The sequence below is a fragment of the Lithobates pipiens genome, unplaced genomic scaffold, assembly GCF_037356315.1.
Source record: "Lithobates pipiens isolate NorthernLeopardFrog02 unplaced genomic scaffold, aLitPip1_a1.2 Scaffold_18, whole genome shotgun sequence".
Lineage (NCBI taxonomy): Eukaryota > Metazoa > Chordata > Amphibia > Anura > Ranidae > Lithobates > Lithobates pipiens.
The window spans coordinates 592,782,460-592,808,744 of NW_027507758.1; the positions used below are offsets into that span (position 1 = coordinate 592,782,460).

The 26,285-nt window shown below is 43.7% G+C and overlaps 1 protein-coding gene and 1 long non-coding RNA gene across 2 annotated transcripts in view; one reads left to right on the forward strand and one right to left on the reverse strand.

Moving 5' to 3' along the window:
• Positions 1 to 3,142, reverse strand: part of LOC143989160 (uncharacterized) — a 110,050-nt gene extending 106,908 nt beyond the window's left edge. The window contains exon 1 of the long non-coding RNA XR_013277000.1: positions 3,002 to 3,142. This is a non-coding gene — a long non-coding RNA (uncharacterized LOC143989160). The remainder of the gene's footprint in view (positions 1 to 3,001) is intronic.
• LOC143989159 (cytochrome P450 2A4-like) overlaps positions 1 to 26,285 on the forward strand; it is a 71,975-nt gene that overhangs the window by 268 nt on the left and 45,422 nt on the right. Inside the window, exons 2-3 of the mRNA XM_077489189.1 lie at positions 9,695 to 9,857; positions 14,602 to 14,751. Coding sequence (XP_077345315.1) covers positions 9,695 to 9,857; positions 14,602 to 14,751 — 313 coding nt within the window. The remainder of the gene's footprint in view (positions 1 to 9,694; positions 9,858 to 14,601; positions 14,752 to 26,285) is intronic.

The window sequence follows — 26,285 nt, forward strand, 5'->3', positions numbered from 1 at the left end:
TTTCATGTGAAACCAATTGCCGTGTACACACGACCAGACTTTTCAACGGATGACAGGACGTTGCAGCTGAGGTCCATCGGACTTTCAAAGGAACGGACTTGGCCACACACGATCGCTCCAAAAGTCAGACGGATTCGAACGTGATGACGTTGAATAAGGAAGTTCATAGCCAGTAGCTAATAGCTGCCCTAGCGTCGGTTTTAATCCGTCAGACTAGCACACAAATGAACGGATTGTCCGCTAAAAGCCGAGCCCGGTGGACAAATTTGAAGCCAGTCTTATTTCTAGGTCCACCGGACTTTTGGGAAGAAAAAGTCAGCTGGAGCTCACACACGATCAAATTGTCCAACGGACTCTGGTCACCGGACCAAATCCGCCGGAAAGTCCGATCGTGTGTACGTGGCATTAGAGGTTTATTTACTAAAGCTGAAGAATGTAAGGAAAAAGGGGGGAAAAAGCCTATTGTAGGCCCCCGTTTTCCTCATATGATCTGAAGCAGCGGCAGTTGTTTGAATTTATTCCAAAACTTTTGAAATTGGGTAAATTTAATTTTTCAAAAAGATAGCAATTAAAATAACAAAAAAAGTAAAATTAGGGTAGGATAGGTCAGTTATGTCAAGTATTCCCCACCAATACAGGCAGTCCCCGAGTTATGAACAGGTTAGGGCCTGCCTGTTAGTTCTTAAATTGATTTTGTTTTGTAATTCAGATGTGCATGCGCAGAACAGCGTTTTCCGATGTTTTACAACTATGTTTTCCAATGTACCCACCGGCACCGCCTGCCGTTCGTAAGTAGGAGTTCACAAGTCAGAGATTCGTAACTCGGGGACTCCCTGTAAATGCACTGGAACAGCAGGGTACCCCTATAAATAAGGGCTGCTTATAACAGACAGTTGACAGAAATTGAAGATTTAGTAAATATTTATACATTTGAAATTATTATTATACCAATAAAACAGCCACTGCCTATATATTTATCCGATAAAAATGTTATTTCAAATTTATTTGCTTGTCTGGATTGAATTTATTAAAAAATTCTATCCCATGAAAAATCAGGCCTATTTCTGCACCAATCAGCTTCTAGGTTTTATTGGCAAAGCTTAATGGAACAAGCTGAGGTTAGAAGCTGATTGGTTTCTATGCAGAAATTAGTCTGATTTTGTACTCTCCAACTTTAGTAAATAAACCCCTAAGAATTTTAAAGTTTTGTTTTGCCAAAATTTTGCCAGTGCCGAAATTGGTAATTTGGACAAAAAGTGGTTGAGACTAATTGGATGGGGGAAAAAAGAGGTTCAGGTCCACATACCTTGTACATTATATATCCCGTTTTTTGAGGAAACTTTCTTTTTCCGAAACTGGTAATTTTGCACATCCCTAGCAGAGACCAATAAAACATGATTTAACTACTTAAGGATCGGAAGGATTTACCCCCTTAACGGCCAGGCCATTTTTTTTCGATACGGCACTCCATCTCTTTAACTGACAATTGCGCGGTCGTGCGACATTGCCCCCAAAAAATGTATGTCCTATTTTTTCCCACAAATAGAGCTTTCTTTTGGTGGTAATTGATCACCTCTGTGGTTTTTATTTTTTGCGCTATAAACAAAAAAAAACGCCAATTTTGAAAAATAATATTTTTTACTTTTGGCTATAATAAGTATCTCCAAAAAATGGATATAAAAAACAAATTTCTTCCTCAGTTTAGGCCAATATGTATTCTTCTACATATTTTTGGTTAAAAAAAAATCACAATATTGATTTGGTTTGCGCAAAAGTTATAGCGTCTACAAAATAGGGAATAGATTTATTGCATTTTTATTATGATTATTATTATTTTTTTACTAGTAATGGCGGTAATCAGCAATTTTTAGCAGGACTGCCACATTGCGGCAGACATATTGGACACTTTTGACACTTTTTTAAATGTAATATACTGTCCTGTCTATTTACATAATGCCAGTAGCATGAAGATTAAAAATAATCAATGTTGATTGGGAAAGTGAAGTTCCACTTTAAAGGATCAGTCAGTTGCCAAAAGTGATAATATAGGTGGAGTTTGATGGAAAGGTAATCTTTTTATGTACAATATGGCCAAAAGATTTTTGAACATGTAAACTTTACACCAACTACATGACTAAAGGTATGTGAATGACCCTATAAATGAATGATTTCAGGGATTCCAGTTAAGGGAATTATTTTTGTGCATCACACAAATAGATTTTAGGCAATTATTTACTTCTTCTCATCTTTGGAATCACTTTGAGAAAGATCTTTTCTGTTCCCTTATGACTGTACCTTTGTGCACAAACCATCTTCATAGGGAGATGGTTTAATCAATTTGGTGTAGAGGAATTCGTATGGACTGCACAAAGCTCTGATTGGATCACTGATTGTAAGCAGTGTCCTATCATCCAATATTAGTACCCGACCTCACAAATGCGCCTTTCGTCAGTGACTGCATGCATATTTCAGAAAATAGTTAGAGACAGTTGACATACTATAGGAAATGATTTTAGACTGCAGATATGGTGCAGGAGATGGTCAGAGACTGAGAGAGACTATATACACTGTACAGGAGATGGTCAGAGACTGCAGACATGATACAGGAGATGGTCAGAGATTGCAGACATGATACAGGAGATGGTCAGAGACTACAGACACGATACAGGAGATGGTCAGAGATCACACCTCACCCACCCAAGTGGTCCAGCAAATGAAAGCAGTCTTTGGTCTATTCATCCAGGCCACATGGCTTGGATGAATTGAGCTGAGGCTGCTTTTACCTGCTAACCACTCAGGCCGAGTGAGGTTTATCAGTTGCTGAGCTATCTCATTCTGTGTACTTTGGGTCTGGACCGACCTCTCCTCGGCCTGCACACTCACTGGTCAGCAGCATGCAACTCATTGAGCTTTGATAGGATAAGCAGGCTGACCCTTAAAGTGATTGTAATTTTGTAAAGTCTCATTTTTTTTGTAAAAATTACAAACATATTATGCTTACCTGCCCTGTGCATAGAGCATTCCAGATCCTCCTTCTTTTCGGGCCCCTGGCTGGAGCTCCTGGCCCCTTCTTTCTGTCGAATGCCCCTACAGCAAGCAGCTTGCTATGGGGTCACCTGAGCCGAGCAGCAGCTCTGTGTGTCCATTCAGACATGGAGCTGTGGGTTGGTCCCACTCCCATCTCTCTTGATTGGCTAATTGACTTTGACAGCAGCAGGAGCCAATGATGTGTCTCAGCCAATCAGGAGGGAGCGTCCTGGATAGCTGAGGCACTCATGCAACTTTACTGGATAGAGATGGACTCAGGCAAGGCCGGTCCTACCATGGGTCCCAGTGGGTCCATTGGACCCGGGTAAGACTTTCAGTGGGGTGGCAAATTGACGCCCAAGACAGTGGCAGAACTCCCGCCCGCCCGCTCTGCTCTGCCTGCTTGCTCTGCTTAGCTGATTATCTTACTGTGAGGGGACTGCCCCTTATCCCACTGTGAGGGGACCTGGCACCACTGCTGTTAGAGTTAATGGAGTTGGCATAGCTCTCACTGCCATACCCACACAGCGGACCTCTCGCCCATCCTCTCCGCAGCTTCCCCCATTGCTGCAGACAGATGCCATGTCAGGACAGGAGGCAGAAACTGCAGGAGAAAGTCAGCTGAGGAGCTTATGGCAAACAGCATGAAGGGGGGAGCTTTCTGCTGTGCGTGGGAACCCCATGTTGGAAGAAGCATCACTGGAGGCACGACTGACACTGAGAGCAAGTAAGTGCCAGTGCCATTTGAGGCCATCCCCACCAATGCTGCCTCTGTCTGAACCCCCCACCACTGCTGCCTCTGTCTGAGCCCCCCCACCACTGCTGCCTCTTATTGAAGCCCTCACCACACCCACCACCACTGCCTCTGATTGAACCCCTCACCACAACTACCACCACTGACCTGAGTGAACCCCTAACACCACATCTGCCTCTGACTGGATCCCTCCCAACACCACTGCTGACTCTGACTGACCCCCCCCCCCCCCACCAGCACCACATCAGCATGTCATTCTTGGTCCCAGTCAGCACAATGTCTTGGGCTAACCCTGGGCTCAGATAAGTATTAGGGGGGCTGCTGCACACAGAAGGCATTAAGATAAAAAATACCTTCTGTCTTTGCGATCACTTTAAGCATTTATAATGATCCAGGAGATGGTGAGAGACTGCAAACATCATGATACAGGGTATGATGGTGGTGGTGGTGGGGGGGTTGGCACATCAAGAATAAGAGAAAACATGGTATGGTCAAGGAGAAAAGTGATCCTGCTTTTTGGCCATTTTAGTGGCTGCCTCTTGTCAAAGAGCACATAGCTCCTTGGAACTCCAAAAGATGTACGTGAGGGTGCCTGAGGCTAGGCAACCACGAAAACAATTTGTTGGGACCATGGGATAAATAGTGTTAATATTGGAAGGTATCATATACAGAACAATCTAGTGTTTAACTTTATAGCTATTTCCATTACCATGATAAAGCGTGTACATTTTTGAAGACTAGATATGTGTGTCAGAGGCATGTAATGCTCCTGTTCAATGACAGCAGCTGGTCTCTTTCCAGCATCCTGGTTTCATCTGAGTTCCATTCTCCCTGTTTGACTGTCCACATACAAGGTGATTTATGTAGCCAGTCTCTGAGTAGAGACCAAACCTGTTTTAAGCCAGCCAAACCCTCAGTGTCTTGCTTGTGATAGTATTTGTAACACATGCTCCAAACTCTCTCTTCCTGTACCTGGACCATTGCCTTGACCTGTTTCCTGCCTTGCCTGCAAGTTTGGACTCCCTTGTTGACCACCTCAGATCAGATGTTGACATGCTTAGAACTCAGCCTTTCCTGGACTCGGACTGCCACTGACCAATCTGCCTGTCTGCCAACCGCAAGTACCGTTCACAGTGCTCAGTTCACTCCTGCCCCAGTGTGGTGGCCAGGCATTAAAGCATTGTGTATAAGACCTGGGATCAACCAAGTACCGGTAGGCCTGCTTGCCTTATGGGAAAGAGGGCTGTTATAGGCAAACACAGAAGCCAGCTTTAGTGTCTGACCACCAATGCTAGGGGTAGGCATGACAATGTCTAACCATTCTTGTATTCAAATGTAGAATAGGAGAAGACTGATCAGGAATTATAGAACCATTGTTGTCAGGGCCAGCCAAAGACATTGTGCTGCCTGGAACCAAGAATGAAATGCTGCCCCCCCCCCCAAAAAAAAAAAAAACACGCCCACCAAAAGGCCCCCACATTCATTATTTTAGAAAATTCGATAAAAAATGCCTATTTTGTAGACACCATAACGTTCAGGCAAACCAATCAATATACTCTTGTTGGGATTTTTGTTAGCCAAAAATATCTAGCAGAATACATATTGGCCTAAAGTAATGAAGACATTTTTTTTATAGCCAATATCTACAGTATAGGAAAGGTTTCCACTATCCCTAATAAGTTTCATTTTATACAGTATGTCTTATTTTCAGTCTGATGTGTATTTCCATTAGAGGATTCCACCATTATTGTTAAGTTATTGATCAGTAAGTTAGCGCTGCACTTTTTTTCGTGGTTTGGGAACACATAACAGTGCTTGTCGGCAAGCCTTTTACTGACACTTATTTTATTTTATCTCCAGAAGTTTATTGTAAATAGTAGTGTGGTGATTAATTATTATACTAAAGATTGGCATGTGGAATTAATAAACATCAACAGATTTCAGTTGTGCCCCACCATAGACAATGTGCCTGGCTGCTGAGTTCATCGCCACATCCCTGCACTCAGTGCACTGATTGGCACTGATTGGCACTGATTGGCAGCACTGACAGGCAGCAATGATTGACAGTGATAGGTGGCACTGATTGGCACTAATAGAAAGCACTGATTGTCACTGATTGGCAGCACAAATGGCACTGATTGGCACTGACAGGCAGCACTGATTGGCAGCATTTAGTTGCACTGATTGGTAGCATAGACGGGCACTAACTGTCAGGAATGATGGGCACTGATAGGCAGCACTGATAGTTAGCACTGATGGGCACTGATTGGCGGCACTGATTGTCACTGGTAGGTGACACTGATTGAAAACACTGATGCTGATAAATGGCATTGGTTGGCACTGATATTAGGTGGCAATGATTGGCACTGACAGGTGGCACTGATTATAAACACTGGCACTGACAGGTGGCACTGATTGGAACTGACATGTGGCACTGATTGACACTGACAGGTAGTGCTGGCACTGACAGGTGGTACCGATTGGAAACACTGACACTGACAGATGGCATTGATTGGCACTGGCAGGTGCCACTGACAGGAGGCACTGACAGGTGGCACTGACTGGCACTGGTAGGTGACACTGGCAGAGAAGAGGGAGTTTCACACTAAGGCCAATATTAACGCTTAGTGAAACTATGTGTGACACTCTCATGTAATGCAACTTTATGCACAGAGAGACCAGCTGTCAAAATTCAGCGGTGATGTCTGGGGTGGGCGGGACCCAGCAGCTATCAAACACCAGCCAATGGAATGGGATCTAGGCAGGCTGCTACGTGTATGTGGCCCCGTCCCCTTAAGCAGCCCAATCATTGGCTGATGTTTGATAGCTGCAGGGTCTGGCCCACCCCGGGTCCTGCCGACCCCCAACATCACCGCTGAATTTTGAGTCTCAACCAGGGCACTACCTGCCTGGAGTTTGCATGTTTTCCCTGTGTTTGCCTGGGTTTCCTCCGGAAAACACTGGTCTTCTTCCCATACTCCAAAGACATGCTGGTAGGTTAATTGAATGCTGTCAAAAGTGGCTCTAATATGTGTATGTACAATTGTAAATAAGAGACCTTACATTGTAAGCTCATTGAGGACAGGGACTGATGTGAATGTACAATATATACACAGTATGTAAAGCGTTGCATAAATTAATGGCACTATATAAGTACCTGTAAAAAATAAATACCTTCTAGAGGAAAATGCTGATGAAAATCTGGATCTCCTATGAGACCAAAGGGGTACCAAGGATGAAAACTTGTAATTATTGCACTGTTCCTGAAGCTACAAGCTGACACGCGTAGTGACAGCGACCTCACTACTCCTGTCAGTCTAGCACAAAAAGTGACAGGGCAAATCTAAATAGGAGGAGAGAGCCAGAAGTGGGATGTGCTCTCTCTCCCCTCGAGGTCCACTTTTGTGCCACTGCAGTGCTCCTGATTTGGTGTGCCAGATCAGGACTGTGCAGGCTTTGTTTATGCCCCCATCCCATCCCAGCAAAGAATATGGATAGGGGCGGGTAAGCAAACCCTATAAAGTCCTGATCTGACAGTCAATGCCATCGCTAGTGTGGGTCCCCAGTGCTGTGATTCAGTGCCTGTCAAAAGTATTGCAATGCTGCTTCCCCTAGGCTTCTGCTCAACTGTGACTTGTCAGGAGAGGGAGGCAGCCTGCAACCTGTGAAGGACCACGGGAGATAGTCTGCAAGCTGAGGAGGAACCCGGGAGGCCACCTGGGAGCAGAAGGGGAATTTGTGCTAAGAGAATTGAAGGGATTTGTTATGGGAGGGGGGTTTTGAGAGGTCATGAGTGTAAGGTATGTTCTAGGAGGGAAAATGCGGGGGCAAGGGTTTGTTCTAGGAGGGTAAACATTGGGGTATTTGTGCTAGGAAAGGTGACTGGAGAAGATTTGTGCTGGGAGGGGGGAATGGGGAAAAGGATTCGTGCTAAAAGGGGGAATTGGGGGGATAAGTGTATGGGGGATTGGAGGGAGGGGATTTGTGCTGGGAGGAAGAATTTGGGGGGCAGCAGGGAGTAAAATTTGCTCTTATTTTGTGCTGGGTGATAGAGGGAAAAGGTTTTGAGCTAAGAAAGGGGATTTGTAAGGGTTGTGCTAGAAGGGGTGATTTGGGAGGGGAGAGAGGGTTTATGCTAGAAGGGGGATTTTTTTTTTCTGGTGAGGAATTTTGGCTAATAGGGATGATTAGGGGGTATTTATTCTATGAGGGGGGATTTGGGGAGAAAGGAGTTGTGCTGGGAGGAGGGGGGGATTTTTGTTTTGGGGAACATTTTAACCTGCAAAGGAAATGTAAGCTTAGGGGTAAGCCTACAGATTAAAGCTCAATTTTATTTTGATGGAGGGCAGATTTGCTGACACATAATGCTCATACATCTTGGGCGGGGGCACAGTTTGGCATCTTCGCCCTGGGTGTAGGTAGTGACCCACAATGTTATTTACTTGCTCCTTCACCATTCATTCACAGTCTAGACCAGTGATCTCCAAACTGTGGCACGGGGGCCAGTTGCAGCCCTTTACTTGCCTTTATCTGGCCCTTTGGGGCACTGATACATTATTCTGTCAACTGACATCAACAATGGTGCACCATTACCCCTTTTGACACCAACAATGGGGTGCTATTCCTCCCAAAGATACCAATGATGGGTCACTATTCCTCCAACTAATACCAAATGTGGTATTAGTCCCCTTTCAACTGTTTATTTACCCATATGTCTGCACTTACACTGTAAGCCCTTGTACACACGATCGGACATTCCGACAAACAAATCCGTCGGATTTTGTCCGAAACTGGTGTTGCATACACACGGAGGGAAAAAGTTGTCGGAAAATCCGATTGTTCAGAATGTGATGACGTTATTTCGTTACGACGGGACTACGTTCAGGCTAGTAGCCAATAACTTTGGTCTAGGAATTTGATCTGAGCATGCGTGGCACTTTGTCCGATCGGAATTCTCTACAAACGATCGGACAAAGTCAGATCGGATCATGTTGTCGGAAAATTTTATAGCCCAGCTCTAAAATTTTGTTGGTCGGATAATCCGACGGAAACAGTCAGATGAAGCCCACACACTGTCGGATTATCCGACAACATGGTCCGATCGGACATTTTCCGTCGGAATGTCCGACCGTGTATACAAGGGCTAATAATGTTGAGAATCAAGGCTTGGAGTACCTTCTTTCTTCATCTGGAGAACTAAAAATACATTCTTAAAAAAGGCTGAGATTTGTCATTTTGAATTTGTTAAATTATAGGAAAGGGGTTGATTTATAAAGAATTTGCATTCACCCTGCGAAAGTGCATTTACATTGATTCTGTGTGAATGGGACAAACCGTATGTAAATAGGCTACATCATGTGCTGTTCAAATGTAAACTATTGAGTTAAAATGGAAAATACCACATTTGACCACTAGATGTAGCTAAATGTCATAGTCATTTCCTATGATACTTGAAAGTTAATAGTTCCATCTAGTGGCCAAATATGGTATTTTCTGTTTAAAATAAATGATTGACATTTTCACAGCACAGGATATAGCCTATTTACATTTGTTTTTTGTTTTTTTTGCCCAATTCCCACAGAATGAATGCACGTGTATTTTCACCAGATACATTTCTATTCTTACCCTTTATAAACAAAACCTTGTTTGTAATATCAAATATTCAAAATGTCAAATCCCAGCCTTTTATAAGGACGCCTATTTAGTTCTCCATCTGGAGTCCCCTTTCTGTCCCTTTAAATAGAAACGTTACCTTTATCTTAAACATTACAACAATCGCTCCTTTAGAAATGTTTAGTAATGGTAGTAATGTTAATCTACAAGCAGTTACTTATACTTTTCCAAGCAGTGAAGGGAGGAAAACGAAATTAGAAAAAGAAGGATTGACTGTTCTATATGTGTGTTCTCTTACAGATGCTCAAGCAGTATGGACCCATCTTCACCATCTGGTTTGGTTCTCAACCAGTGGTAGTGCTTTGTGGATATTCAGCTATTAAAGAGGCCCTGATCAACAATTCTTATCAATTTGGCGGTCGTGGACAATTACCAATATCAGAAAGACTGGCAGATGGTTATGGTAAGGAAAATCTGTGCTTTTTAGGAAAAGTTATAATATACATATATATAACCAGATAAGCCCCGTACACACGAGCGGACTTTTCAACATCCAAAGTCTGACGGAATGATTCCGGCAGACTATTCGATCGTGTGTGGGCTGCAACGGACTTTTGATTCGCAAAAGTCTGACAGACTTTAGAAAATGGAACATGCTTCAAATTTTTCTGACGGAACTCCGCCGGACCCAGTTCCTACCGAAAAATTTGCTCGTGTGTATGCTATTCCGACGGACTAAAACCGACGCTAGGGCAGCTATTGGCTACTGGCTATGAACTTCCTTATTCGAGTCCAGTCGTACGTCATCACGTTCGAATCCGTCGGAGTTTGGTGTGATTGTGTGTGGCCAAGTCCGCTCATTCGGAAAGTCCGTCAGAACTCTGTCAGAACTCCGGCAGAACTCCTTCGGAAGTCTGTCGGACATAAGTCCTGTCGTGTGTACGCGGCATTACACATACCAGATGTCAAAAGCTGGATTTTGATATGGGACCAGGAGAAAACCAGGGTTTACAATTGTTCTAAAGGGGTTCTTTTACAATTTTTGTGTAAGAGCTCACAGTGTGATTTGCAAAAAGTGAACACAAAGTAAATGCAAAAAAAGTGCACAGGTCCACTTAGGCAAAGTCAGGCAGAATCTATTCTTCAAGTGACATGGGAAAGCTTGTTCACTTGAATGAGGATGAGACTAGGATGAGAACACCTCAATGGTGAGTAGAAACTCCCAAAACTCTTAGGTGTACATAAACATAATCAAGATTTACAGCAGGCAGATCTAATTGTAGAAGTATATAATCCAGGGGCTCACTCATCCAACAAGGCTCCAGCTGTAACAAAAATATCACTTTAGGGAAAACTGACCATTTAAGTTGCCACTTGCCAAATGCAGCTGGAAGGTTAGTATGATTTAGCACCCTCTAGTGCTAGATTGGTCTAGGTAAATTTGTTTTTTGACTCATGGTAGTTGTGTGAGTCTGTGGTTGGGTCCGGAGTTGGGTTACTGTAGGTCAGGCTGGAGCACTCTACAAGGCAGACCTCTGGTACCTCTCCTTGGTTCTAGAAGTTTGGAGAAGTTTCTGGGAGCTAGTAGGTGGATGTCAGGAGGTCCTGATCTGCATACTTGAGGGATTCTGGCCAACCTCAAGGCAGAAGGCCCTGGCAGTGTGCTTGAATCGGCCCTTAAATACAGTAGAGCTTGGACAGCAGGGGAGTTGAGTGGAAGTTGGGTGAGGAAGCTGTGTTGTGTGGCCTGGGAGGGAACCCTGGATTGAGGGGGACTCTGCCTCCAGGCTGGGAGATGAAAGAGGAAGCTGTGTCATGTGGCCTGGGAGGGGAGCCCGGGTAGAGGGGGGCATTGCCTCCAGGCTGGGAGCTGAAAGAAGAAGCTGGATTGTGTGGCCCGGGAGAGGACCCCAGGTGCAATTACTGAGGGATCTCCACTGTCCAATGGTCTTGGTTGGGAGACACCCTGGTTTGTGAAGAGCAGCAGGTCTTTCCCTTAATGGGAAAAAGAGGGAGGCTTGGGCCTTGCGTAGCCTGCTGGGACTCACTGAGGCGATAGTTCCCTGTTCCAGCAGGAACACCAGGTAGTAGGCTCCTATCTGCAGTAACACCTTACAGTGCTGTCATTGCCCGCCCACTTCCGCCAGGCACAGCCCACCAGCCTGAAGCCTACTCTTCTCCTCACACAACGCCGTCTCAGGTGGCTGCTGACTGCTGTGTTCCTCCTCTGTGTCCTCCAAATTCCCCCACAGCTTCACCACCGGTACCTCAGCCCGGACCTTCACCCGACACACCCAAAAAGCTGGGCGATTGATTTCTACTTGGTCAATCCGTATCCAGTTTTCTTTGATAGAGATGAAGGTGTTCCATAAAAGTGACCTGGATGAATTCTGGTGTGGCTTAGGGACATATAGAAATTCCTAGACAGCTTCATCACACCAGTTATCCCTCTGACTCTCAATTTCTTCCATGGTCTTCCTTGGAGCATATGGATAATCGTAACCGTACTCCATGGCCACCTTCCTCTGTATAAGCCATTAAAACAGGAGAACCTGGGGAGTTTTTGTTTATCTCCTATCCCAGGTTTGGCATACAGGGTCTCCACTTTGGTGATCAGCTTTTCATATGAGTTGTTCTGTGCTCTAGCCTGAACATAGGTGTGGGGTGGGTATAGATCTGGGACTCTTGCAGCATATGCCTCGCAGAACCCCAGATTCTTTGCACACCCCATGCGAATGACTGCTGCCTCCATCTCTTCATTGATGGAACTGGAGCTTGAGGGGCTTTTTCCTCCCTATGGCCCCCAATCCCACTCAGTCTCTGCCTCTGCCCAAATTGGTGCTCAAAACAGGGTGACCCCACATCAATGATCCCTGCATCCTTGGTCTCTCCACTGACCAAACTGGAGGACTTCCACTTCTGGATCTATTGACACCCCTCTGCCTCTTTAAGAGTCGAACTGTTAGCTGCTGCGGCTATTACTGAAGTACCTTGTGGCTGCAACTCTGCCTTCTTGGCCTGCAGACTTTGTACTTCAGACACATGGATCTCCCTGGTCTTAGAGATGGTAGTGCGGGTATGCACCACTGGTTCCGGCCCCAGTGGTGTTCTTGACACTCCCCGTCCTCTCCCAAAGGGAACAGCCACTCTAGATGTCAGTGTTCCAGGTCACATATAGTCTCCTGGATTTAAAATCACTCCACTCCAGTTGCAGCAACATGTTACCGCAGTGCCCGCACTGGCTCCACACCTGCAGACTCACAGAAGCATTCAGACACTTGCTTCATACCAGTCCAAGATGTCCTGTGTCTCCTATGCTGCACAGTGGCAGTCCTCCCTTGGGCATCAATACGACCCCTGCATCCCACAGGGTTGGATTCTGCAGATCAGTCCACTCTGCAGGCTCTCTGCCAACACGTGTGATAACCTCCACATTCCACCTCGCTCTGGTACCCGCCATCTTGCTTCTCCTCACAAGTGTCTCCTCTGCTTCCTCTGCCAGTGGGCACAGTGGCTGCGTTTTATGGGCACAAGTGGCTGCGTTTTATGGGCACAAGTAGCTGTGTATGATGGGCACAGTGGCTGCATTTGATGGGCAAAAGTGGCTGCATTTGATGGGCACAAGTGGCTGCATTTGACGGGCACAAGTGGCTACATTTGATGGGCACAAGTGGCTGTATATAATGGGCACACTGGCTGTAAATAATGGGCACATTAGCTGCGTTTGATGGGCACAGTGAGGCTGCAATTGATGGGGGAGATTCACTATTTTTTAGTTTGTTTGTGCCCCCAAAAATTTTGAGCACCAGCCACCACTGCTCCTTTATGATGACATCACGGAGCTGGTGGATATTAGAGACCTTGCGCTCCTCCACCTTCCGTTTGAGGATACCCCACAGATGCTCAATAGGGTTTAGGTCTGGAGACATGCTTGGCCAGTCCATCACCTTTACCCTCAACTTCTTTAGCTAGGCAGTGGTCATCTTGGAGGTGTGTTTGGGGTCGTTATCATGTTGGAATATTGCCTGTGGCCCAGCCTCTGAAGGGAAGAGTTCAGTATGTCACAATACATGTTGGCATTCTTGGTTCTCTCAATGAACTGTAGCTCCCCAGTGCCGGTAGCACTCAAGCAGCCCCAGACCATGACACTCCCACCACCATGCTTGACTGTAAGCAAGACACACTTGTCATTGTACTCCTCATCTGGTTACAGCCACACACGCTTGACACCATCTAAATCGAATAAGTTTATCTTGGTCTCATCATACCACAGGACATAGTAGAGGCTTCCTTCTGGGACGATATCCATGCAGACCAATTTGATGCAGTGTGTGGTGTATGGTCTGAGCACTGACAGGCTGACCTCTCACCTCTTCAACCTCTGCGGCAATGCTGGCAGCACTCATACATCTATTTCCCAAAGACAACCTCTTGATATGATGCTAAGCACATGCACTCAACTTCTTTGGTCCACCATGGCGAGGCCTGTTCTGAGGGGAACCTGTCCTGTTAAACCTCTGTATGGTCTTGGCCACTATGCTGCAGCTCAGGTTCAGGATCTTGACAATCTTCTTATAGCCTAGGCCAGTGATGGCGAATCTTGGCACCCCAGATGTTTTGGAACTACATTTCCCATGATGCTCAATTACACTGCAGAGTGCATAAGCATAATGGGAAATGTAGTTCTAAAACATCTGGGGTGCCAAGGTTTGCCATTACTGGCCTAGGCCATCTTTATGTAGAGCAACAATATTTTTTTTCAGATCCTCAGAGAGTTCTTTACCATGAGGTGCCATATTGAACTCCCAAAGACCAGTATGAGAGAGTGAGAGTGATAACACCAAATTTAACACACCTGCTCCCCATTCACTCCTGAGACCTTGTAACACTAACGAGTCACATGAGACCGGGGAGGGATATTGGCTAATTGGGCCCAGTTTTGAGGTGTACTCACTTTTATTGCCAGCAGTTTAGACATTCATGGCTGTGTGTTGAGTTATTTTGAGGGGACGGAAAATTGACACTGTTATACAAGCTATACACTCACTACTTTACATTGTAGCAAAGTGTCATTTCTTCAGTGTTGTCACATGAAAAGCTAAATAAAATATTTACAAAAATGTGAGGGGTGTACTCACTTTTGTGAGATACTGTATATTACAATACCAAATGCAATACAATAGATTAATATTCTTTTCCACATTTAGGTATCATCACTACAAATGGTGAACGCTGGCAGCGAGTTAGACGGTTTGCTGTGACCACACTGAGGAATTTTGGAATGGGGAAGCGATCAATGGAGGAGCGAGTGCAGGAAGAATCCCGACACCTAATAAAGGCTATAGAGGAAACTAGAGGTAAGATCAGGCAGAAGAAAGTCACTGATAAGTCATGATGTAACAAGCAGGCCTAGATGTCCTGCTATTCTTGGTGTGTAAGGTGTTGAACTATTAAGGAGGAAATCTTTCAATGAGTGTCTGTTCGTTTGGAATATTTTTGAGTCTGCTTGACCTTTGCAGAAATTAGGAATTTCTGGCTATTCAGAGATACATAAGGAGCTCCAGAAATATAATCAAAAGAGCTGTCTCAATAATCAATTTGTTTCTTTATTAGTTTTCGAATTTGAAAAGTTTTCGAGTTTGAAAAAAAAAAGAAATAAAAAAGAATATATATACAGTGGTGTGAAAAAGTGTTTGCCCCCTTCCTCATTTCCTGTTCCTTTGCATGTTTGTCACACTTAAGTGTTTCGGAACATCAAACCAATTTAAACAATAGTCAAGGACAACACAAGTAAACACAAAATGCAATTTGTAAATGAAGGTGTATTATTAAAGGTTAAAAAAAATCCAAACCATCATGGCCCTGTGTGAAAAAGTGATTGCCCCCCTTGTTAAAACATACTATAACTGTGGTTGTCCACACCTGAGTTCAATTTCTCTAGCCACACCCAGGCCTGATTATTGCCACACCTGTTCACAATCAAGGCATCACTTAAATAGGAGCTGCTTGACACAGTAAGGTCCACCAGAAGATCCTTAAAAGCTACACATCATGCCGAGACCCAAAGAAATTCAGGAACAATTGAGAAAGAAAGTAATTGAGATCTATCAGTCTGGAAAGGGTTATAAAGCCATTTCCAAAGCTTTGGGAATCCAGCGAACCACAGTGAGAGCCATTATCCACAAATGGCGAAGACATGGAACAGTGGTGAACCTTCCCAGGAGTGGCCGGCCGCCCAAAATTACCCCAAGAGCGCAGCGACGACTCATCCAAGAGGTCACAAAAGACCCCACAACAACGTCCAAGGAACTGCAGGCCTCACTTGCCTCAGTTAAGGTCAGCGTTCATGCCTCCACCATCAGGAAAAGACTGGGCAAAAATGGCCTGCATGGCAGAGTTCCAAGGAGAAAACCACTGCTGAGCAAAAAGAACATCAAAGCTCGTTTCAATTTCTCCACAACACATCTTGATGATCCCCAAGACTTTTGGGACAACATTCTGTGGACCGATGAGACAAAAGTGGAACTCTTTGGAAGGTGTGTGTCCAAGTATATCTGGCGTAGAAGGAACACTGCATTTCATAAAAAGAACATTATACCAACAGTAAAATATGGTGGTGGTAGTGTGATGGTCTGGGGCTGTTTTGCTGCTTCAGGACCTGGAAGACTTTCCGTGATAAAAGGAACTATGAATTCTGCTGTCTACCAAGAGATCCTGAAGGAGAATGTCCGACCATCTGTTCGTGTACAGAACTGTAAACGAACTTGGGTTCTGCAGCAGGACAATGATCCTAAACACACCAGCAAGTCCACCACCGAAAGGCTGAAGAAAAACAAAATGAAGACTTTGGAGTGGCCTAGCCAAAGTCCTGACCTGAATCCTATTGAGATTTTGTGGTATGACCTTAAAAAGGCCGTTCATGCTCGAAAACCCTCTAATGTAACTGAATTAGGACAATTCTGCAAAGATGAGTGGGCCAAAATTCCTCCAGGACGCTGTAAAAGCCTCATTGCACGTTATCGCAAACGCTTGGTTGCAGTTGTTGCTGCTAAGGGTGGCCCAACCAGTTATTAGGTTTAGGGGTCAATCACTTTTTCACACAGGGCCATGATGGTTTGGATTTTTTTTCACCTTTAATAATAAACACCTTCATTTACAAATTGCATTTTGTGTTTACTTGTGTTGTCCTTGACTATTGTTTAAATTGGTTTGATGTTCCGAAACACTTAAGTGTGACAAACATGCAAAGGAACAGGAAATGAGGAAGGGGGCAAACACTTTTTCACACCACTGTATATATATATATATATATATATATATATATATATATATATATATATATATATATATATATATATATATATAGAATAGATAATAAATGAATAGAATAGGAAAAAAAATTATATTCTATTCATTTATTTTCTATTCTATTTTATTCTCTTTGGAAATTGGAAAACTATTAGAATTCAAAACATTTTCGAATTTGAATGTGAAAACTATTCCAATTCGAAAAGTATTCGAAAACTATGTGAAAAAGATTCTAATTCTAATTTCGTCCTAATTTGAATTTGGTTTAAATTTGGATTCGTTTAAATTCGGTATTATTCGATATCGAAAATTTGGATACATCTGAATTTCTGAATAAAGAAAGTTCATCTGAATTTTAATTTGGAACGAAACAAACTGCACATGTCTATTCCCAACGTAGTTAGCATGCACAATAACACAATCTATGAGAAGTATAGATGTTACTTGCCACATTCCCATGGAGCCAGAAAAAATCCAGATGGAGCTGTTGCCAGTTGCTATGGGTGACTGCTGCAAGGATACCGCCTTTGCCCCATGTTGGGGGCCAAATGTAGCAAGATCCCAGGCAACATCCTACTGTGTAGAGTGGGTTTTAAGGCATTGTGGGTGTAATGCAAGATAGATTCATGGGCACCAGACACTTCTTGCAAAGAGATTTTATTTCTCTTGAACAGAACTGTGGGAGAGAGGGCTTAGGGCCAGGACACCCTTAGGTAGTTGCAATGTTAATTGGTAGACTCTGAGACTTCTACAGGTAGACTGCCATGCATGGAAAGGCATCCAACAAGACACTACATCTGCATGTGTAGGAATGCTGTCTCTTATGGCAACAGTCTTAGCCCCTGTACACACAGTCGTAGATTCTGCCAACCAAATCCGTTGGATTTTGTCCGACGGATTTTGTCCGACGGATTGTGTCCGAAACTATTGCATACACATGGTCGGGCCAAGTTGTCGGAAAATCCGATCATTCAGAACGTGATGACGTTATTTCATTACGACGGGACTACGTTCAGGCTAGTAGCCAATAGCTTTGGTGTAGGAATTTGATCTGAGCATGCGTGTCACTTTGTCTAATCGGAATTCTCTACACATGATCGGAGTATGTCCGATCGGACCAGTTTGTCGGAAAATATTTCCAACAAGTTGGAAAATTGGGTCCGACGGATATTCCGACGGAATCAGTCCGATGCATACCACACATAGTCGGATTATCCGACAACACGGTCCGATAGGACACATTCCGACGGATTCTCCGACCGTGTGTACAAGGGCTTAGCCTAACACAAGTTGTAACAAATTCCTTTAGTTTCTCTACAGTCACTTATTGCTGGTTCTCAACCCACTGAGCTCCCAGTCTCACTTGCTCATTCATTGCCACTGAATCCAGTGAGCTCTTCCAATCTTCACTTTAGTTTCCTCCTCAAGCGTCAACCCCGCTTCTCTGCTGGGTCCCTAGCTCGGGAATTCCAAATACTTCTAAAGCTTCACCCCACTGGCCTTCTCAGTCTCTGGCTTGGCACACAAGGCTGCTTTGCAAGCATCACCTCCGCTGGCTGGGTCCCTGGCTTGATACCCGCTAAAGTTTCCCAATTCTTCACCATCCCCGGTTGGTGAGAATACTGCCCTGGTACTTGCTTCAGCTATTCACTGTGGTCCCTGGTAATAAGGTGGATGGTCCCTTAGTGGTGACAGCTTCCCTTCTATCTCCAACCACAACATGTTCTCCAGCCGGCAGAACCGTCACTTCTGGTTGGACTGCAAGCCGCGGTCCCAACCCTACACTGCTGTCTTGCTTCTGGATAGGCCCTCAGATAGCCTAGCAGCCAGTGTGCTTGGGATAGGCCCAAACTCTGGCCTAGCAGCCCAGGCAGTGCAACACACATCCACCCAGGCAGCCATCCAGGTGGCACAGAACACCAATCACCTGACTCCACCCAAAGATATAGGTTCTCCCAGCAGACCAAGGGATTTAAGAAAAACCCTGCCCATTGGCTGAGATACCCTATATACCCCTAATCTTTCCATGCTTTGCCCTTGTCTTATCTAATGTCACCAGGTACCCAGCCACCTAGTGGCAGAAGAGAGAATTGCAGCAATTCCAGACTTGGGGTAAACTCAATTGATCCCTAAAAATGAGCCAAGGTAACTACACGTGGCAGGTAAATTTAGGAGCGACCCTGCCTAGGGTGCTACACTGACATCACACAGTGTGAGGAACAACGTTAGTTCCTCTCACTGTGTGCCCAGCACAATGCAGTCAGGTAAGTACAGTTCTCAACCAAACCCAGACACATCCATCACTTATCACTTAAATGATATATGCCTCACCCTAAGATATATTCTGCTACTTCTCCTGGGTATAGGGATACCACATGTGTGAGAATTTTTGGGAGCCTAGCCACGTACTGGTGCTAAAAAAACAATCACAACCTTAAGGCTTTCAAATGGCGTAAATTAATTTCACTTCCTTACAGAAAGTAGACACCCCAAGGAATTTGATAAGAGGCATGGTGAGTTTTTGCAGATCTATTTTTTTCTCACAAGGTTTTTGAAAATTGAAAGAAGAAAATAGAAAACATTTATTTTTATTTTTCTTTCTTCATTTTCCCAAAAAATTGTGGCAACATATGAGATCTGCAAACTATTCATCAAGCCTCTTAGCAAATACCTTGGGGTGTCTACTTACTGAAAATAGGTCATGGGGAGGGGGGAGGGTTGTGATATCTTGCCATTTGAGGGCTTCCAAAACTGTGATAGTCACCTAGTGTAATGAGGAAATAATGCCCACTAAGAGCCTGATGGTGCTTATAAGATTTTGGCGTCCTGTTCGCGGTTAGACTGACAAAAAGGTCTCTCACATGTGGTATTCCCATACTCAGGAGAAGTAAAAGAATGTATTTTGGGGTGTAATCCACATATACCCAAGGCACGTGTGATCAATATATAATTAAAATGACAAATTTGTGTAAAAAAAAAACAAAAAATTGGGGTGTCTACTTTCCAAATAAGGGGTAATTTGGGGAGTGTTTGAATTGTCCTGGCATTTTATGCCCAACATTAGAAGTTCAATGTGGATGAAGAAATCCCTGCTAGGAAAAGTGAAAATTATATATGCCGACGCATAGGGGCGATCCGCCAACTGACCACCCCGGGCCCTTCATGCTTGGTTATACGTGCTATTTTTTTTAAACTGCGATGGAGAAATCTCCTCCTACAGCTCTGAAATCATGGATGTATATATTCTGAAAGCACACCCTGCTGCTGTCAGAATAAACATATCAGTGCTGCAGCTGAATGGCATTCCTACAAAGCAAATACCCAGTGCCTTGAAAAAAAAATTCATACCCCTTGACATTTTCCACATTTTGTCATGTTACAACCAAAGATGTAAATTTATTTTATTGGGATTTTATGTGATAGACCAAAACAGAGTGGCACATAATTGTGACGTGGAAGGAAAATGATAAATGATTTTCCACATTTCTTACATATAAATATGTGACAAGTGTGGCATGCATTTGTATTCAGCCCCCAACCCCCCCCCCCCCCCCGAGTCAGTATTTTGTAGAACCACCTTTCACTGCAATTGCAGCTGCAAGTCTTTTTGAGGATGTCTCTATCTGCTTTGCGCAGCTAGAGAGTGATATTTTTGCCCATTCTTCTTTGCAAAATAGCTCAAGCTCTGACAGGTTGGATGGAGAGCATCTGTGAACAGCAATTTTCAAGTCTTGCTACAGATTTTCAGTTGGATTCAGGTCTGGACATTTTCATAGTATGGGAGGGGGACCAAAGGGAACTAGAAAGATTTGTGAAGCATATAAGTGGAAAGCAGTATGGTATTAAATTTATGGTGAACGTACACCAGAGTAACATCAGTTTTTATTTGGACCTGGAGATCTTTAAGAATTAAACTTACCTCCATACCTGAACACACTTTAAAGACACCAACAGAAATGGGTTCATACCCACATTGGAAAAAAACAATTTATCAGGATCAGGCGCAATTGTGACTTATTGGCAGATTATTACACACAGACAAGGGTACTGGTGGAGAGGTTTGTGGACAAGGGGTATAATAGGATGGAGTTGGAGAGAATCAGAGACCAAATAGGACATGAAAATAGGGAAGCAGCCAAATTTATGGCCGATGGACACTGGCCCTCTATTACAGACCTTTCGGCAGCGGCAGGGACATATCGACTCCCCTTCTGGAAAGCACTACAGCTACACCATTTCCTTTCTTCGTTACCGCGACCGCGGGACTTTGGGCAACGGTTAACCCCCTTCGAGCTCTTATGCTCCGGTTCGGAACCATTGGCACACATTCTTTCGCAGACTTACGCCTTGCTATCCACACCTCGGGAACCGCTCCGCCTAACCTGTCTATCCAAATGGGAGCGGGACCTTCAATGCACTTTTTCGACAGCACAAGCGCAGCGCATTGTCACCTTGGCTCTTAAATCCTCGTCCTGCACCAAAATCCAGGAGACTAACTTTAAGGTCCTAAACCGTTGGTATTTAACCCCCTCTCGTCTGAAAATAGGGAAGCAGTTTTAGGTGATAGAAATAGAACAACTCAAGATTTGAAAAGTGTGCCATTTATTACAGGTTTTAACAAACAATATAGAATGTTAGAGAGAGCTGTTAAAAAACATTGGCCCATTGTTTGCAATGACCCCCATTTGAGTAAAGTCCTCCCTTCTAGGCCAACATTTGTTTATAGAAGGGTGAAAAGGCTGAGAGATCAAATAGTCAAAAATGTTCCTCACCCCCCAAAGAAAATGATTACTTTTGTTGACCAGAAAGTATTTTATCGCTGTGGTAAATGTAAGCCTTGAAGGCTTACTAATGAAAAAACAAGGAAAATTTGTGAATTCCAATCATACTCAACGAAACAGAAATTCAAGATTAACAAATTGATCACCTGTGGCAGCACGCATGTAACTTATGTTGTGGGGCCCAAAGCAGCTGCCACATACTTGCCAACTATCCTGGTTTAAATTCCCTTGTTCCTTGAAGTTTTAATCCTGTGCTGTGTCCCAATATCTCAGTGTGAAGTGCTGCTACTAATTCTGCCCAGCTCTGCCCTATTGTTGTGTGCAGATGACTCACCAGCAGACCCTGTGTTTACATGTAAATAGTGGCGCCATTCATATGTATATCATGCCACCCCCAGGTCAAATCCACCATCACCTATACTGAATGCTGTCCACTGGGGAGGTAAAGGGGCATGCTTGAAAGTCCTGCCTACAGCTGTGGTCATTAAGCCTAACATCTGCCTGTTCTGCAAAGGCAAGCGAATAGGTGGGTCCAAAGATGAGCAGAGTAGCCAGGTAGAGTTAAAGGGGGTGGAGGGTTGGTGTGGAGAGGATGGGGGAGGTTTGGGGTGCAGAGGTTAGCAGGGGTTTTATGATACAAAGGTGTACTGACGGTGGATAAAGATGTAGGTTGTGTGTGGGGCAGCTCATTTATTTCAATGGACTGCTCTATGTGCTAGAAATGCGGAAGATGGTCCCTAACCCTTTTTCAAAATCACTCGGTGCCGAGGCACATGTCAGCAGATGTGTGAGGGTGTCATTAACAATTGATGGCATTACTGTGTATCTGCTAAAGGGCAGCTGCAGATTTTGCATGCGTTCCTGACACACAAATGTGAACGCAGGCTAAATGTCTCAGTTACATTGGTGGTCAGTGTAAATCTTCTCATTACATTGGGGCTTGGTGTAGAATCCTTTCATTCATGCCTGATCTGATACAGTAAACCGATTTTGAGTCTAGCTGCTATTTATTGTATATCTCAGAGCAGGCGGAGAGTGAAATTGCATGGGGGGGGGGGGGGCAGGTTGGGCTTTGGCATTGGGGGCCCCATGAGAATTTTTGCCCAGGGCCCAATCAATATTAAAGACAGCTCTGGTGGGGTTTGTGAGTTGTTTTGAGCATTGAATAGCATTTGTGTTAAATAGCACAGGCGGTATTATTTGTGGTTTGCACATTGCATTTGAGCATAGTTATATATGCATAATTATTTATATTTTGGGTAGTTAGTGCAGTCCATATTTTGTCATATATTTTTTTACCCCAAATTAGGGGTTTATTTGATTGCAACACAGCTATATGTAATATATTTTGAGCATCGGTATATTTTTTTTCTTTTCTTGGTCTGGATTTTGACTGGGCTATTCTAACATATGAATATGCTTTAATCTAAACCATTCCATTGTAGCTCTGGCTATATGTTTAGGGTCACTGTCCTTCTGGAAGGTGAACCTACACCCCAGTCTCAAGTCTTTTGCAGACTCTAAAAGGTTTTTGTCGGAGATTCCGACAACCAAATCTGTCTGAGTAATTCTGACGGATTAATTCCAGAAGAGGTCTGGAAGTGATGTTGCATACACACGTCGGACTAAGTTGTCGGAAAATCAGATTGTACATAACGTGATGCCGTTATTTCATTACGACGGGACTACGTTCACGCTAGTAGCCAATAGCTTTGGTCTAGGAGTTTGATCTGAGCATGCGTGGCACTTTGTCCATTGGAGTAGGCTACACATGATCGGAATATGTCCGATCGGAGCATTTTGTCAGAAAATTTTGCCGGCAAGTTGGAAAAGTTGGTCCAATGGAGACCACACACAGTCGGAATATCCGACAAAACGGTCCGATAGGAAACATTCCGTCGGATATTCCGACTGTGTGTGGTATGCATCGGACTGTTTTCCATCGGAATATCCGTCGGACCAAATTTTCCAACTTGCTGGAAATATTTTCCGACAAACTGGTCCCATAGGACATACTCCGATGATGTGTAGAGAATTCCGATTGGACAAAGTGCCACGCATGCTCAGATCAAATTCATACATCAAAGCTATTGGCTACTAGCCTGAACGTAGTCCCATCGTAATGAAATTACGTCATCACGTTCTGAAAGATTGGATTTTTTGACAACTTTGTCCGACCGTGTGTATGCAACAGTTTCGGACAAGATCCGACGGACAAAATCCAAAGGATTTGGTTGTCGGAATCTCACAAAAATAACAGGTGTCATGCCTAAATCCACATCTACTACAAACAGAACATCTTTTTTGGGGTGCTCTTTGGGTCAAGGAACCAGGAGGACATCTGGAAAATGCCACTCATGCAGCTGGCTCACTGCATCTGGATTGGGAAATTGTACCACAGCACCTTCTGGATACAAAAGGGATGTAATGATCTCTTCCTGAAATTTTAGGAAGGATCCACTTCTTCCTGCCACTTTGTATAGTACAAAAGCTTTGAACTTGGCCAATTGGAATACATTTACAGACACTTTCTTATACCAGCGTCTGTCCTTAGGGGAAATTAATTATGGGGCCATCCTCTGGTCATTGAAGTCCACGCCTCCCATGCCAAGGTTGTAGTTGTGGACACGGAGGGGCTTCTCAATCACACAAGTCACCTTTGCAATGTGGACTATCGTATCTGTGTGAATGGAAGCCAAGATGAAAAAATCCTGTTTGACCTTCCACGTCCCTGCAAGAAAATTCATAATTTCTCAAGCAGGCTCTCCCCCTCCATCTCAGTCGGGTATTTACAAGTTGTTGGGGGATACCCCAGTGATTAGGTCACACAGTGCCAGATGGGCCAATTCAAAATTCAAAAAGGTGTCCAAAAAGTGGCACGCTCGTGTAATAATTATCCACATTCAAGTGGTAGCCCTTTCTGAATAAGGATGACACCAAGTCTCATCAATCATATGTAGTCTGGGCAGTCAAGGGGCTCCACGTGACTGTCTTTTCCCTGGCAAATCAGGAAATTACATGTATAGCCTGTTGCCCTCTCACAAAGCTTATACATTTTTACCACATATCTGATAAGCTTGCTGGCGAGAAACTATTTGAAAGCCAGAAAAAAATGTATGATGGAATCATTTACACAGACAACTTGTTGAGTTATATACAAGTCTGCAAATTTTTGGTTAAAATGATTAAAGAGGGGCTGAATTTTGTGAAGCCAATCATATTCAGGGTCACCCCAAGGATGGCCGAGTTCATTGTCGTTAAAGTGCATAAATTGGATTACATTTTTACATCTATGCCTGGCCATGGTAGCAGAGAAAATGAACGTATGATGCAACTCTTTTTAGTAAAGCTGAGGGTTAGGTCTAAAAATGTCTTAATTTCAGAAACCCTGATATGTTTCCATTCGTATTGTCTGGCAAGGTTTGTATTTGAATTTGCTGCAGTAAGTTGCTCAGCATATAAATTGCTTTAGTCCACAATCGATCTATACAGATATTTCGTGAAAAACAGCTCCAAAAACAAAGGGGATTTGCTGTTTCCACCTGAATTCTGGGTTGGCCGTTGAATAACGGAATAACGGAAGTATGGACGCTGCAGAATCTGTGGACTGTGTGCATGCAGCTGATAACAGCTACAAATAACCTCTGTGCCACTTACTAAATACCTTGTGATACTGATTGTGAATACTCTAATTATCAAACTAATATTGTGATAATTTTATAGCTGCTCCCTAGAAAGGATTGGTAGTAAGAAACTTAATTCGCTGGGATTTGGTGACAATAGGGGTGCTTTTAAAAAAAGAGGAAAAACCTCATATCTTAGCCCTTGTACACACGGTCGGACATTTCAACAACCAAATCCATCGGATTTTGTCCGACAGATTTTGTCTGACGGATTGTGTCCGAAACTGTTGCATACACACAGTCGGACAAATTTGTCGGAAAATCCGATCTTTCAGAACGTGATGATGTAATTTCGTTACGACGGGACTACGTTCAGGCTAGTAGCCAATAGCTTTGATGTAGGAATTTGATCTGAGCATGCGTGCCACTTTGTCCGATCGGAATTCTCTACACATGATCGGAGTATGTCCGATCGGACCTGTATATCGGAAAATATTTCTAGTAAGTAGTTGGAAAATTTGGTCCGACGGATATTCCGATGGAAACAGTCCGATGCATACCACACACAGTCAGATTACCCGACAAAACGGTCCGATAGGACACATTCCGTCGGAATCTCCGATCGTGTGTACAAGGGCTAAGACATTACATTAAATGAGTGAAAAATACTACAATAACACCCATACATGATTGGGGTGGTGTACCAACCCACTAAATATACAATAATAAACAAAAAACAATTGCAAAAATAATTAATTAAATAGTCCCAATTAGATACTGGAGAAAAACATATAGCCAAAGTCCATGCAGTGATTACACTCCACAGATACAATTGTGATAGACTTCATCTAAAAAAATTCACCAGAATACAATGTGATCTTCTGAAATTAGTGAAAAATCCCTTCAACACAAATTTGAGCACGAAGACACCCAATCGTGAAGATAAAGTAGTCTTCTTACCAGATTGTAGTGACTACTTTAATTAAAAAGATAGTCAGCTGAGCTTGTGCAGGTAAATGCCTGCTCACATGGAATATGATACGGACTCTATGAAAAACACCTTCCTCCTCATAGGCTCAGACGGGGCATGAAGAAAGAGCAAACAATATCCATAGCATAATACTGTTAATTTAAAACGAAAATTTAAAAAACATAAAGTCAAATGGCTGCTTACATTAC